Genomic DNA, 16,585 nt, shown 5'->3' on the forward strand with positions numbered 1-16,585 from the left:
TTCAGGGGAGCCACTGGGTCGCAAGCATTAGAAAGCCAGCGATCAAGGGTGGTGGCCTGGGAGTGTGGGGTCAGGCCCGATAGGTCCGGGCATGTGGCAGCTAGCGAGTTACACAAAGATGGAATGTCGACTCGATTCCAGTTCCTTGTCCGGGTGTTTTTAGGGCAGGGGGGGTATGGTTTTTTGGCTCCGATCCAAGGAAAAGGCGAGCAAGGAGTGATCGGACCATGGGTAGGGCGAGATGGTTGGAGCAGAAATCTAGATGTTTAAAGTCCAGATCTGATCAAGAATGTGGCCCCGAGTATGGGTAGGACCTTGGACATGCTGGGTAAAGTTGAGGCTGAGAAGCAGTTGTGTGAAGTCCTTGGATTTAGTATCCTCGGCGGGGTCGGTGGGCCAGAAATTAAAGTCACCCAAAACGAGAACAGAGGGCTTATTGACTGCTAAGGTGGCCAATAAGTCCTGGAAGGCAGAGAGAAAGCCTGAGGATGGTTTAGGTGGCCAATATGTTAGTACGCAGGTAATTGGGATCTTGAGGGAGGTAGAGCTGACTACGAGGCAGTCGGCTGCAGGTATCGTGGGCGACACGAGTGTTTGAAAATGGAGTCCCTTGCGGGCAATCAAGGCTACCCCGCCGCCTACTCTCTCCTCCGAGCGGTCTGCGTGGAGCATGGAGTAGTGAGGCGGGAGGGCTGCCAGGATGTTGGGTAGGGAGTCGGATTTGTACCACGTTTCAGTTAAAAACAATAGGTCCGGAGAGTTGGAGTCTAGGAGATCAAATATTTCAGTCTGATGCTTGACAGCTGACCTCGTGTTGAGAAGGAGGGCAGCAGTGGGGGGGGGAGGGGGGAGGTGATAGGCTTGGGCGAGGCAATGCCAAGGTGTTGAGCATAAGACAGTGTTGCAGAGTTCAGAGGCCAATTGTTATTAAGGGCGCGCAGTTGTTCGGGAGAATATGTAAGGAATTGTGCATAGTGGCGTGCCCCTTGCCCCGGTCGGTCGCGGACGGGCGCAGACGGGCTTGCCTTTGGCGCGCCTTTGGCGCGCAAGCGGCGCGCCCGCTACGCCCGCCCGCTGCGCGACCGGGGGTGGCACATTGTATATGGGGGGGAAACGGAAGGGGCGTGGCCTGTCAATGGTGGGCGTGGCCAGTGGCCTCCGGGGAATGGCGGCAGCAAGTGATGGCCCGGAGCAGCGATAGGGTCCGCTGTGCGGGGCTGCCCAGAACAAGGAAATGCTCAGAATAAGCGAGTAATCCGGTAAAATCACAGTAATCACACACATTTTAAAAAGCAAGTTCTAGCGCTCTCCTGACTTTCCGCCTCAGGAGATGGTATGGCATTTGGCTCGCGCTAGCAGTTCAGCGCGTTAAATGCCTTCGGCGGGGGGGGGCGTGGCCTGTCAATGGTGGGCGTGGCCAGTGGCCTCCGGGGAATGGCGGCGGCAAGTGATGGCCCGGAGCAGCGATAGGGTCCGCTGTGCGGGGCTGCCCAGAACAAGAAATGCTCAGAATAAGCGAGTAATCAGGTAAAATCACAGTAATCACACAAATTTTAAAAAGCAAGTTCTAGCGCTCTCCCGGCTTTCCGCTTCAGGAGATGGTATGGCCTCTGGCTCGCGCTAGCAGTTCAGCGCGTTAAATGCCTTCGGCGGGGGGGGGGTGGCCTGTCAATGGTGGGCGTGGCCAGTGGCCTCCGGGGAATGGCGGCGGCAAGTGATGGCCCGGAGCAGCGATAGGGTCTGCTGTGCGGGGCTGCCCAGAACAAGGAAATGCTCAGAATAAGCGAGTAATCGGGTAAAATCACAGTAATCACACAAATTTTAAAAAGCAAGTTCTAGCGCTCTCCCGGCTTTCCGCCTCAGGAGATGGTATGGCCTCTGGCTCGCGCTAGCAGTTCAGCGCGTTAAATGCCTTCGGCGGGGGGGGGGGCATGGCCTGTCAATGGTGGGCGTGGCCAGTGGCCTCCGGGGAATGGCGGCGGCAAGTGATGGCCCGGAGCAGCGATAGGGTCCGCTGTGCGGGGCTGCCCAGAACAAGGAAATGCTCAGAATAAGCGAGTAATCAGTTAAAATCACAGTAATCACACAAATTTTAAAAAGCAAGTTCTAGCGCTCTCCCGGCTTTCCGCTTCAGGAGATGGTATGGCCTCTGGCTCGCGCTAGCAGTTCAGCGCGTTAAATGCCTTCGGCGGGGGGGCGTGGCCTGTCAATGGTGGCCGTGGCCAGTGGCCTCCGGGGAATGGCGGCGGCAAGTGATGGCCCGGAGCAGCGATAGGGTCTGCTGTGCGGGGCTGCCCAGAACAAGGAAATGCTCAGAATAAGCGAGTAATCAGGTAAAATCACAGTAATCACACAAATTTTAAAAAGCAAGTTCTACCGCTCTCCCGGCTTTCCGCCTCAGGAGATGGTATGGCCTCTGACTCGCGCTAGCAGTTCAGCGCGTTAAATGCCTTCGGCGGGGGGGCGTGGCCTGTCAATGGTGGGCATGGCCAGTGGCCTCCGGGGAATGGCGGCGGCAAGTGATGGCCCAGAGCAGCGATAGGGTCCGCTGTGCGGGGCTGCCCAGAACAAGGAAATGCTCAGAATAAGCGAGTAATCAGGTAAAATCACAGTAATCACACAAATTTTAAAAAGCAAGTTCTAGCGCTCTCCCGGCTTTCCGCTTCAGGAGATGGTATGGCCTCTGGCTCGCGCTAGCAGTTCAGCGCGTTAAATGCCTTTGGCGGGGGGCGTGGCCTGTCAATGGTGGGCGTGGCCAGTGGCCTCCGGGGAATGGCGGCGGCAAGTGATGGCCCGGAGCAGCGATAGGGTCCGCTGTGCGGGGCTGCCCAGATCAAGGAAATGCTCAGAATAAGCGAGTAATCAGGTTAAATCACAGTAATCACACAAATTTTAAAAAGCAAGTTCTAGCGCTCTCCCGGCTTTCCGCCTCAGGAGATGGTATGGCCTCTGGCTCGCGCTAGCAGTTCAGCGCGTTAAATGCCTTCGGCGGGGGGGCGTGGCCTGTCAATGGTGGGCGTGGCCAGTGGCCTCCGGGGAATGGCGGCGGCAAGTGATGGCCCGGAGCAGCGATAGGGTCCGCTGTGCGGGGCTGCCCAGAACAAGGAAATGCTCAGAATAAGCGAGTAATCAGGTAAAATCACAGTAATCACACAAATTTTAAAAAGCAAGTTCTAGCGCTCTCCCGGCTTTCCGCCTCAGGAGATGGTATGGCCTCTGGCTCGCGCTAGCAGTTCAGCGCGTTAAATGCCTTCGGCGGGGGGGGGGGCGAGGCCTGTCAATGGTGGGCGTGGCCAGTGGCCTCTGGGGAATGGCGGCGGCAAGTGATGGCCCGGAGCAGCGATAGGGTCCGCTGTGCGGGGCTGCCCAGAACAAGGAAATGCTCAGAATAAGCGAGTAATCAGGTAAAATCACAGTAATCACACAAATTTTAAAAAGCAAGTTCTAGCGCTCTCCCGGCTTTCCGCCTCAGGAGATGGTATGGCCTCCGGCTCGCGCTAGCAGTTCAGCGCGTTAAATGCCTTTGGCGGGGGGCTTGGCCTGTCAATGGTGGGCGTGGCCAGTGGCCTCCGGGGAATGGCGGCGGCAAGTGATGGCCCGGAGCAGCGATAGGGTCCGCTGTGCGGGGCTGCCCAGAACAAGGAAATGCTCAGAATAAGCGAGTAATCAGGTAAAATCACAGTAATCACACAAATTTTAAAAAGCAAGTTCTAGCGCTCTCCCGGCTTTCCGCCTCAGGAGATGGTATGGCCTCTGGCTCGCGCTAGCAGTTCAGAGCGTTAAATGCCTTCGGCGGGGGGCGTGGCCTGTCAATGGTGGGCGTGGCCAGTGGCCTCCGGGGAATGGCGGCGGCAAGTGATGGCACGGAGCAGCGATAGGGTCCGCTGTGCGGGGTTGCCCAGAACAAGGAAATGCTCAGAATAAGCGAGTAATCCGGTAAAATCACAGTAATCACACAAATTTTAAAAAGCAAGTTCTAGCGCTCTCCCGGCTTTCCGCCTCAGGAGATGGTATGGCCTCTGGCTCACGCTAGCAGTTCAGCGCGTTAAATCCCTTCGGCGGGGGGCGTTGCCTGTCAATGGTGGGCGTGGCCAGTGGCCTCCGGGGAATGGCGGCGGCAAGTGATGGCCCGGAGCAGCGATCGGGTCCGCTGTGCGGGGCTGCCCAGAACAAGGAAATGCTCAGAATAAGCGAGTAATCAGGTAAAATCACAGTAATCACACACATTTTAAAAAGCAAGTTCTAGCGCTCTCCCGGCTTTCCGCCTCAGGAGATGGTATGGCCATTATAGGTATATATGTGTCCAGATATAGGTTTAGATATAGGTATACTATATCTAAGCAAGGGGTGATTACACCACCTTGCCCCAGCTGAGTGATCAGCCAGTTGTGTCGATTTAAGTACCAGCCAGGGGTGGCAAAATATATGCTGCAGCCCCTGGTAGGCCTTGGATGCACCTATGCCCTTGGCACCTATAGTGCTCTGTACAGGGGCTGATAAGGTGTCCAGTACCAAATTGGTGATGTACCTAGGGTACATGGAGTCCATTTAAAGAGAGAGCAGATAGCCTGGGACCCTGATTAGCAGGATCCCAGGCCAACTAAGTCGAAAACCAGCTAAACACAAGGCAAAAAATCTGGGGTAACCACCATCAGGTATCCACCTTCCTACATTTGCTGAGGAAGGGAGAGGAGAAAAATGACATCTATGCTGATACCCGGACGCAAGACACTGAGGTTCTTGCACACAGACACTCCAGCTCGCAGTAGTCTGACATCCCTCGCGGGGTGTCCTTCTTCAGACCAAGACGGGGTCCCACAGTCTCTCACTTCAGGTAAGGGGGTTGGCTTTATCCTAGGGGGATTCTTGGCTCTATACCTACATACATGCTAGGTACACATAGGTACATCTAGTTAAGGTTGCATCGTAGGAGTACGCATTTATTACCGTCATGTATTTTATATGCGATTTCTCCTGAGGCGGAAGTTGGGAGTAGGCCTGTTTGTTTATTTTAATAATTTGAGTGTTATAACTTGCTGCTTTTAACTTCTTACCCCTTCACTGTTCAGGGCGCCTCCAGCCTTCGAATTCCTTCGCGCAGCGGAGCCTAACGCTGACGCGGTGAGCTCGCCATTCCCGACGCCCACACAGGCCACGCCCCTTTTTCAAGAGGCCACGCCCCCTACCGCATTTAAGGCGCTGATTACAAGCCCCTTCCTTATTGCGATTTCTCCTGAGGCGGAAGCCGGGAGTAGGCCTGTTTGTTCATTTTAATAATTTGAGTGTTATAACTTGCTGCTCTTAACTTCTGACCCCTTCACTGTTCAGGGCGCCTCCAGCCTTCGAATTCCTTCGCGCAGCGGAGCCTAACGCTGACGCGGTGAGCTCGCCATTGCCGCCATTCCCGACGCCCACATAGGCCACGCCCCTTTTTCAAGAGGCCACGCCCCTACCGCATTTAAGGCGCTGATTACAAGCCCCTTCCTTATTGCGATTTCTCCTGAGGCGGAAGCCGGGAGTAGGCCTGTTTGTTTATTTTAATAATTTGAGTGTTATAACTTGCTGCTTTTAACTTCTTACCCCTTCACTGTTCAGGGCGCCTCCAGCCTTCGAATTCCTTCGCGCAGCGGAGCCTAACGCTGACGCGGTGAGCTCGCTATTGCCACCATTCCCGACGCCCACATAGGCCACGCCCCTTTTCCAAGAGGCCACGCCCCCTACCGCACATCTCTTTCCTCTATAAATTATGTGCATATTCCGGTCACGCAGCGGACGAGCGCAGCGGGCGCAACGTTTGCGCGCCGAAGGCGCGCCTAAGGCAAGCCCGTCTGCGCCCGTCCGCGACCGACCGGGACTCGGGGCACCACACTGTCCAATCTCATGTATATACCCCTGAACTACTGCACTCCTTCAGAGCAAACTGGCAGTTGAATTCCGCTACGCTGTCCTACGCCCAAAAACTCGGCATTGCCTCTCCCACGCCCATCGCATCAGTCCCCCCTCCCCCTTCTGCTATCCTTCTCAATACGAGATCAGCCGTCAAGCACCAATCTGAAATATTTGATCTTTTGGAGTCTAACGCTCCGGACCTCTTGTTTCTTACTGAAACCTGGTACAGACCCGACTCTGCCAAACATCTTGGCCTCCCTCCCGGCCCACTATTCCATGCTTCGCGCCGACCGACCCGAGAGTAAAATAGGAGGCGGTGTAGCCATGATCACTCACAGGGATCTCCACTGTCAGACTCTGGCTTCGCCCACCTTACCAGCAGCCGACTGCTTGGTAGTGCGATCCACATCTTTCAAGACCCCACTAACGTGCGTACTAACCTATCGACCTCCCCAGCCATCCCCCAACTTTCTCTCTGCCTTTCAGAACCTATTGGCTACCTTGGCAATTAATCATGCCTCCGTCCTCGTCTTGGGCGATTTTAACTATTGGCCCACTGATCCTGCTGAGGACCTTGCCTCCAAAGACTTCACCCAACTGCTCCTCAGTCTCAATTTTACTCAACACGTTCAAGGCCCCACCCACATCCGGGGTCACATCCTAGATCAGATCTGGTCACTTAACATCTCAATGTCCATTCCCACCATCTCGCCCTGCTCCTGGTCGGATCATTCTCTGATCACCTTCTCCTTGGACTTGAGCCATACAATATCCCCCCCTCTTCCCAAAAACATCTGGGCCAGGAATTGGCACAAAGTTGATATCCCTTCTCTCTGTAACTCGCTAGCCACCACCTGCCCAGACCTTCTGGGCTCGGACCCTTGCTCCCAGGCCGCCACATTAGATCAGTGGCTCACTAACACTTGCGATCCCGTGGCCCCTCTGAAGCGTACCACCATCAATCGCACTCACAATGCCAATAAATGGTTTAGCGCCACTCTCAAAGCCAAAAAACTGGAGCTAAGGCAGGCCGAACGAGCTTGTAGAAGAGCATACTGTCCCGTCCACAGACAGCATTTTACCACTGTGCTCAAAGAATATAAAACCGCCATTCTAACAGCCAAAACCGAGTACTTTTCGGGGCGCATCTTAGCAGCCGAATGTCAATCCCGTGAGATTTTCTCCACCGTTCACGAACTGGCATCCTCAGATAGAACCGCACCCAAGATCCCCCCCTCCCAGGCTTTATGTGACTCGCTCAACGAGTTCTTTATTGACAAGATCGCCCTCATCAAAGCCAATATCCCCCCCACACTTTTTCTCCCCCCCAACCCCCCGACAATAACTGGTCTTTTACCACTATCCCCCCCCACTCACGAGATAATCCATGCTTTTGCTACTCAGGCGTGTTAAGTCGGGTTCTCCAGCCGACATTGGCCCAGCACGTATTCTTTGTCAGCTCTTCTCTGCATACCCCTCTCCTGCCATTGTCCTTCTGAACAACTGTTTTACCTCCAGCATCGTTCCGGCCCCCTTCAAGACTGCTACTATTCTTCCCATATTAAAAAAAACAGGAGCCGACCCTTCTCTCCCTGCTAACTACCGCCCCATTTCCCTCCTCCCTTATCTGGGTAAAGTAGCAGAGTCCCACGTCACCCAGGCACTTAGCTCCTTTATAGAGAGCAGCAACTATCTTGCACCCTGCCAGGCGGGCTTCCGCCCTCGTCACTCCACTGAGAAGGTGGTCATTTCAGTCATGGACCAGCTCAGGGAGGGACTCGACACCAACATCCCCCAGGCCCTGGTCCTCCTCGATCTGTCCGCCGCCTTTGACACGGTGGACCACTCCATCCTCTTATCCCGTGTCAGGGCGGCGGGCATAGGGGACCAGGCTCTTACCTGGATTGGATCCTTCCTGGAGGGGCACACCCAGGTGGTACACCTTGCTGAATTTTCGGCCCCGCCTAGCAGGGTGAAATGCGGGGTTCCCCAGGGCTCTTCTCTTTCCCCTCTTTTGTTTAATCTTTATATTTTTCCTCTCGTTTTTGCACTTCAACAAATGGAGGTCATAGTTTACAATTATGCTGACGACCTCCAACTCATTTTTAATTTTTCCGACCCCTCTTTAGGAGCCTCCCGCTTCTAGTCTGTCCTGCTGTTTATCCGGGCTTGGATGAATGCAAACCATCTCAAACTCAACCCGGATAAAACAGAGCTGATTCTGACTGGAGGCGGCAGCAATCCCTGGTCACCTTCCTTTTGGCCCTCTTCCTTCGGCCCCCTCCCACTCCTTCCCACTCTGTTAAGACCCTTGGAATCATGCTTAACCACCATCTGACACTTCACACTCACATTAGCACTATTGTTTCTTCTTGCTTTTTCACCTTACGTATCATCAGGAAAGTGTCCCGGTTTTTCTCTTCCTCAGCACTCAAGCTGATTGTGATGGCCATGGTCTTATCAAAGATCGACTGCGGAAACATCATTTTCAATGGCGTTCCCGCCTATGCACTCCAACGTCTTCAGACGGTGCAGAACCAGGCAGCTCGCCTGGTGCATGGCCTACCAAAATATCACCACTCTTCCCCCCTCCTCATCAACCTTCACTGGCTACCAATCAAACAAAGAGCCCTTTTCAAACTTGGCTGTCTTACTTTCCAAGCCCGGGCAGGTACTGTCCCTGCGTTCATCAATTCCGCCATCATCAACTACTGCCCCGCTAGAGACCTACGTTCCACGGCCAAATCTCTGTTAGTCATTCCCCGGTTCAAGAAAAAACACTCCGGAGGTCAGAAATTTTCAGTACTTGCACCTACCTTTTGGAACGCCCTTCCCCTCAGATCCTCCCCTTCCTACTTGGAGTTTCGTAAAGCTCTAAAAACCTTCCTATTCCAGCAAGCTTTCAGTCCATAGTCCCTGATGTCCTCTTCATTCTTGAAATCCAATAGCGCCAAGAAACTGCTCAGTGAATGGGCGCTCTATAAATAACTAAAAATTCAATTCAATATACTTGCCTGTATTCATTGTTTTAGCACGATGGCAGGGATCTGCCATCCTTTTACTCAGTTGGTGCTTATAATCATTTCTATCTGTTTCTGCCTTATGGTTGTTTCAGCACACCTATTTTACATTAGACTGATGCTGGTTCAATAAATACTTATTGAAAACGTCCCCAACGTTTTTTCTGTATATCTCTCTGAGACAAAGTGAGCACGAGTGACTGAGCGAAAAGTACTGTACTGTTTCCTTGATTCCGAGGGATCAGTGTTGTCATGTTAGATAGTGGCCAAGAACTAGTCTGTCCTTGGTAAGAGGAGTTGGCAGTGGCCCTTTGAGCTAGCTAGGTATACAAGAGAACATACCCGGTGGGGGTGTCTTGAATCAGTCTGGGCACCAATCCCACAGCGTATGTGATCGAAACAAGCAGATCCTATATAGGTTTGTAGGAACCACACGACAATGCTAGCATTAAAAAACATAGAAGAGCTATCGTAAACTGAAAAAGGAGTTCTACTTGGAGGCACGAAAATAGTTATACCAAAAATGCTGAGGCGGCAAACGGTGAATTTGGAGCATGAGTACAACAGAGTCCTAGTAGCAACAAATGTAAATGTAATTTGTGGAGCGCAAAGTCATGCCCAAGGGCGTCTTGGCACGGTCAGAGGCGTGTCTTTAAAGCCTTTCTAAAGGCAAGTAGGGAGCGGCTTTTAATGTCAATGGTAGACTTTTCCAGAGCACTGCAGTGGTCCTGAAAAAACTCTTGCCACCCTAAGTGGTCCTCTTTAATGGGGGGACAGTCGGGTTCATTGCAGAGCCAGAACAAAGTCCTCCCTGGGATATATCAACTGAGCTTCTCCTTGAACAGTGCTGGTCCCTGGCGGTTCAGTGATTTATAAGCCAAGCATGAGGCTTTAAACCTGAAACGCTGTCTAACTGGTAGCCAGTGGAGTTTCCTAATGGCTCCTTTAGCAGATTCATATTTTGGGATTTTGAAAAAGGAAGCGAGCAACTGCATTTTTCAGAGTCTAGAGCCTCTTCAGGGGACCTACTGCAAGGTTAAGATAGAGACTATTGTAATGGTCAATCCTTGAGAGTATCAAAGCGATGATCACAGTTTTTAAAAGTTCTGTGGTCAGGAATTTTTTAATCTTTGTTTACCAGCCTCAGAGAGCTGAAAGAGGCAGATGTAATTTTGTTCACCTGATCCTTAAGCTTCAAATCATTATCTAACAAGAAACCAAGATATTTTACTTTGTTTTGTGGGTTCCATGAGTGGGCCCAACTCAGGCACCCACCAGGCCGGCATCCAGAATGAAGGGTTATTGCCAAAAATGATGACCTCAGTGTTTGTGGCATTCAGTTTAAAACAGCTATTGTCCATCCAATTGCTAGCTTTACTCATGCAGGCCCTGAATGCAGAGCTGGGGTTTGTTTCTGGTTTTGTTAGTAACACCACAATTTGAGTGTCATCAGCATAAGATGCAAGGGAGAAGCCAAAAATGTTGAGGAGTGTCACCAGCGGTGTAATATAAAGATTGAAGAGTGTGGGGCTCAGGGGGTGAGCCCTGAGATGCTAAGGGAAAAAGTATGGTTCCCAGGCCTGAATCATCTAGTGGAGGACACTATAATAAACGGTCACCTATGCCAAGTAATGTGGAGGCCACCGAAGCCAGAACTACACATGTCCTACCTACGCGGGGCAGAGTGGACTACATTGGCGGCTGAAATGCCAGAAACCGGTCCTCTGTAGCTTGTTTCCGGTCCAGAGAAGGCATGGCTTGGCAGTTCGGGCTGGACTGTTCCCATGAGGCACAGGGTCAGACTGATTTGCATATGGCCATGTCTGAACTGGGGTGGCAGAGTGGGCTAAAGAACGGTGATGGATTAAACCCAGATCTGTTGACTGGGTGCGAGTATTTGATTGGTTCAGATGCTCTGTCCATCACCACCCCCTTTTGTACCACTTTGTTTGCATGTCCAGCATTGACCTCGAGCCACCGTTGTTGGCTACGGACAATGTTTTTACAAAATGGTGTTAAAAATGTAGCTTCAGCACGCGATTTTCTTTTTTGTCCAAAAAATGAAGCAGTGTGTTTAAAACTTTACTTTTTTAAGGAGTTCATGTGTATATTTTATTTTTGTTCTCTGCTGCTGTTTGCACAAGAGGGATATGCTGTGTTAATTTTCCATCTTCTGTTCTGCTGCTAAGTTAAAGACTCAGCTAAAGTGAGATACTGGATTGCGTTTTTTGCTCATGCACTGCTGCTGTATATTTTAATTATGTTCTCTGTTGCGGTTTGAACAAGAGGGAGATACTGTATTCATGTTCCATCTTTTGTTCCGTTGCTAAGTTAAAGACTCAGCTAAAGTGAGATACTGGATTGCGTTCTGTGCACATGCACTGCTGCTACTGTATTGCTTTCTGCGTAGGATAGGTTTTGTAAATTCCCTTTTGCTGCTAAAATCAAATACTCTGCTGAGGATGAATTCTGGATTTTAATGTGTATTTTAACTTGTTGACAGTTATTGCCCCTCGCACATTTTTTGTACTTCTCAGGATACATCTTGCCACTTTATTTTGTTTGTTGTTTGTGGAATGATTGTTGCTATATTTAATTTTTTCTTGTATTAATTTGTATGTATTTTATGTGGACCTCATATGAGTTCCAAATCTTAATAAATATTTGAATGGATAGTGAAACTGTGGTTTTAAAAGGCATAATCATCAAAAAACAACTCCATTTCAAATTCAGGTCCATTGCTTTGTTTCATTGTCATAACAAATGTACTGCTGAACCCTGTTCTGATTTGAGTTTTTGTGGAATTTAATCAACACATTTGTGTGTTTAATTTTACCGTTCGTGGACCACATGAAATTTTATCTGCAGAAGGCCTTGCTGCTTTATCAAGCTACTATGGATAAGCTGGAGATTCCTCATAAGAATACGTTTAAATGGCAGGAAAATATTTTCACTCTGAGGAAGGTTAACCACAGGGGACATCAATACAGTTATACTTTCTCTCACAGAGCCTAAAAATGTGGTTGGCTACAACATGGATGTTTCAAGGATTTCAAACCTCCACAGATTAACCTTTATTAAGATTCATTTGTAGGCCCCATATTCTGCCATATCCTAGTCCAACAATTATTAATGTTTGGTATAGTCAATAAATACCCACATGACTTTGCTGGGGCTCCATGAACAATGTATCCAGGCCTACCAGCCCTATAGACATCTGTGACAGATTACACTGAAGTTCTCCTTGCTCAGGAGGTTTCCTACAGAATTCGCCTTGTTCAGGCATTTTTTGCCTCTCAAGCATCATAGACTGTTGTCACTCACTTTTGTTCCTCTCAAAGCTTTGTCATCAACTTTTCTAAATGTTTTAATTCAAGGATGCCAGTTTGCACACCCTCCATCATGTGACACGGAACACTGTCTTTCTTCTTTTCAATACATTTAGCTGGTCAATGGTCCCCCTTCACTCGTCCTCTCATGTTGCTCTTCAAGGCATTCTGTGCCTGCAGTAACGCAATAGTGGATGCTTCACAAAAACCTCAAATGAGCAATAAATAAGACAACATAGCCATCTATAAAGACCCAGTATAGGTTATGACTAGAATGATAAAGGTTCTTCATTTCTTTGTCGTCATGTTCAGCCATCAACAGCATTCACAAAGCCAGACATTGTGCATGTGTGTGTGTATAGTATATATATATATATATATATATATATATATATATACATATATATATATATATACACACATATATATATATACACACACACACACACACACACACACACACACACACAATATTTACACACACTTTCACTTAAACAAATCTTTGGTTGAAGGGATGTTATCATTAGTTTAAAACGTTATGTTTTAATTGACATTTTCTCCTAACTAAACTACTAAATTTCACTAGTTAATTATCTCAAGTAACTATAACTTGTGCCCTAAAGTAACAATAAATTGTGCCCTTGCTATGCACAGTTTTATCAATTATGTCATTTCAAATGTCATTAGGAATGTTATCAATGCAGTTAAAGAATAGGTCATGAGTGATGTAATATGTGAGTGTACAAGCAGTGCAGGGTCATGTCGTGAGTTGTAGTTTATTTAGGGTTCAAGCTATAGTTACTGGCCTCAGCTCGCAGATACACCATGGTGGAAGCTCATTGTGAAATGTAAATACATTTTGAGCCCTAATTTCTCAAAAACTACTGAAATGATTTATACCAAATCACTAAAAGCAGGCTTTCTGGCTCAAGATCTAGCCTTCTGTAAATTTGGTGTCAATCCTTTTAGCCATTTTTGCGGTATCGGTGTTCAATTTTCCCATGAAAAACTGCATAGGGGAAAAAGTGTTTTGGCCCTCCACCTTTTTCTCAGCCCCCACTTGGATCACCCCAAAAAGTTACAGAAAGAAATGAAAGCAGAATAGACTTTTGTTTAGGAAAGTTTTGTGAAGATTGGTCAAACGGCACTAAAGTGTTTAGAAATGACACGTGTTGAAAAAGCATCTGCTGTAGAGTTCCTTTTGTATCCAGCAGTTTTAAGTCAATAATAAAAATTCCAAGATAACTCTGGTATTTAATCTTCCTGCTGGAGAAAGATCAGAGTTTTGTCTAGTGGCAGTTTCCACTCATGATAAAGTAGTGAAGAGGGTTGATATGCCTTCTGCAAAGAACATGTACCATGCAAGCCCCAGCACGCACATCAATGAGGTGAATTTTATTAAGGACCACTCATTGGGTTACTTCATTTGTCACAGAAATATTTTTTGTTACTTGAGGTTTATACAAGTTACAACCCTAATATAGCACAGTGAGCTATGAACTGCCAAAGAGGAGCCTGAAAAATGCATGGCATAGGTTAGAACATTAAGTTTTCCCCCCCCAGTCTTTTATTTGTCCTAATGTTGCTTAAAAAGTGTTCATTTGGGTAGAAATACATTCTTATTAGTAAGCCAACCTCATTGGTACCTTTTGAATTCTGAGTTTGCGCTTCTCCACACCAAGTAAAATAGAACACCTACTAGTATCGGTGACGTGACTCCTATGCCTTGTAATCCTCATTGTTTATGCAACATTTCCTATAGACTGATTTGCATGCGTATGATGCAGTGGCTCTGTATAAATGTAAAGTGCTTCGATTTCCTACAGAAAAAATACTCAACAAAACGTCGAAATGTACACACTGATATACAATCGTTTCTTTTATAGAATTATGTTTATTAATTTTTTTAAAAAGGTTTCAAAGAATTGTATACGACTTTTGGGTACTTTCCATGTTCTGGATGAGAAACCACATTCCTCTTCGTGTAGTATTGCTTTCTAGTAAAGAACAAATTCTAAACAACATTTACACTGTTTCACTGCATGCGTCATCGTCCAGCAACATTTGTGGTCTCTATAGGGCGATTTTACATTTTCCCCTCATCAGATGCATTTGTTTTCCATTAGGAAACTGTACAACGTTATAAGTTACACAAGAAATAGGTTTACATTATCGCTATATGCTTGTGAGGAGCACATTTGAGGATTAAAAAAAGAATAAGAATACAATGGCACGTGGAGTTTTCTTTGGTACATCTATTTTCACTTCTTTTCTCTCTGGTCTTGTCTACAAGTTAGACTGCACGAGGTTTTGTTGGTTTTCAGTAAAGGTCTGAAATCGGTTCAGTCCATCTCTGTGATAATTAACCAGCATTTAATGGCCATCGAAACAGAAAAGTTTAACATGTTGAAAGTGTCGATTTCTTTGTGCATTGCCTGGCTCTCAGCAAAATGGTGTCTTGTGCTGCTCTCCCACTTCACACATCGCCTCTATTCTTCATCAGACTGGTTGAGGAGCGCTACTTCGACACCATTTTGATCTGGCTTTAGCTTCCGAATTCCAATCTCGACCTCTCCCGTGATCCTCTTGTGCTTTTTGAGACAGCTGTGCAGAGCAAAGAGAAAGAAAAGGAACAAAACCAGTTAACATACCTAATGATCAGAAGGGAGCAGAGGTGCAACGGTCGATAGGTGTCCCAAGAAACGCAGAAAAACAAAGAGGCAGGGACCAATGATTTAGATGCGACTAGAGGCGGGCGAGCTACTGACAGCTCGAGCTGGGCTCGAGACTGAAGCCTGGCTCTCGCTCAGCTCGAGGTCCTGTTGAACCTCATGTGGCTTCTGCATGCCTTCCTACCACCACCCAGGATATGGCCTTGAGGCCGCAGATGAAGACTGTGCACCTGGGAACCAGGTATGAGTCTCCGCATTGCTCAACATCCTAGTCCTTATTCATGAAAAGTGTTTCATCGCTGGGGTGAAACAACTATTGAACACTTTTCAGTGCGCCATACTTTGATACCATGGTTGCGCCATATTTACTGTATGGCGTTCCATGTCGCAAGGATTTACCGATACGTCAGGAATCATGACATATCTGTAGGTCCAAAAATGGCACATTGCTGGAGTGTGTCTGGAAACAGACGCAACTCCAGCAGTGTGTCATTTCACATGGGACAAGCCCCTTGTGAAAAGGCCTTCATCACCCCTTATGTCTGCTTCAAGCAGCCGTAAGGATTTGACGCAGTGAAATCTCAGATTTCACAGCACCACTTCTACGACACTTTGCGGCGTCGGAACCTGTCGCAGGTATAATGTAGCGCAGAGGTTTACAAAGTGACGCATCTGTCTAGATGCGTCACTTTGTAAATATGGCACAGTGTTGCGCATTTTTTACGCCGCCGCATCACAAAGAATGACAACAGGTAATTTGACCCCTGTGTTTCTGGGCAAATAATGTTATCACCCTGTCCCTATAAACAATGCACGTGACCTTTTGTAATGTAACTGAATCTCATGTAAAACGCTCCAGGTCAAGTTTGCACTACATTTTAATAACTGCAGAAAAATGCACTAAGAGGTAAAAACAGATTCTTAACAAAAGGGAAGACAAGTAGATATCCATTTTCTGGCTGATTTGTACACAGTGAAAACAGGAAAGCTGGATAAATATCAACTCCCCACTTAAATTGTGTGATTGTAGGCAAATATTGGATTTCACCAAAACTCTTTTTAGGTCTAGCCTGCACAGCATTTGTGCTGTGCTTGTGAAATCTATTGTATTTAATATATCTTAATAGGGGCCTCTTATCAGTATCCACAACCAAATTACTGTGTTCATTCGCTTTTGTGTGGAACTTTTTTTTTGCAAACTTCCATTGGGTGCACGCATTTATGATATTTCTACTGAAGCTGTTCACACTGTTCATGCCCCATTCACTGTCAAGATAAGACCTCTTCCCACGGAAAAGGCAGACAGCTTCGACAGCTTCTAACAGTATGCTTGCTTTCTATTATTACCTAGTTGTGTAAAGCAGTTACTTTAGCCTTAAATTGTTTATGGCATTTCCTATTCATGCTTCAGTACCATTCTTTGCACTTTTTACGTCATTATTGCATTGTTTTTGTTTTGTTCAACTTAACCTATTCGATCATTATAATCCAATTCTAAATGTTGTAATAAACATTGTATGTTAAAAAATAAGATGATATACAAGAGCTAGGCTATATTTTACTTCTAAACAGGCAGCCACAAGTACAGTCAACTTGCAGAGAACAGGCTCTTGATTTGAATGGTGCAGCTGGTTCAGTAGCCCCAGGCCCAAAAGTTGTCAGAGCTCCTCGAAAC

The 16,585-nt window shown here is 47.7% G+C and overlaps 1 protein-coding gene across 2 annotated transcripts in view; it reads right to left on the reverse strand.

The window, feature by feature from the left end:
- Window positions 1-14,112: 14,112 nt before the first annotated feature.
- TMEM45B (transmembrane protein 45B) overlaps window positions 14,113-16,585 on the reverse strand; it is a 266,178-nt gene continuing 263,705 nt past the window's right edge. For both annotated transcript variants that reach the window (XM_078681977.1, XM_078681978.1), the window contains one exon: window positions 14,113-14,842. In XM_078681977.1, coding sequence (XP_078538103.1) covers window positions 14,728-14,842 — 115 coding nt within the window. In that variant the 3' untranslated portion in view covers window positions 14,113-14,727. The remainder of the gene's footprint in view (window positions 14,843-16,585) is intronic.

The sequence above is a fragment of the Lissotriton helveticus genome, chromosome 3_1 (assembly GCF_964261635.1).
Source record: "Lissotriton helveticus chromosome 3_1, aLisHel1.1, whole genome shotgun sequence".
NCBI classification, from domain to species: Eukaryota; Metazoa; Chordata; class Amphibia; order Caudata; family Salamandridae; genus Lissotriton; species Lissotriton helveticus.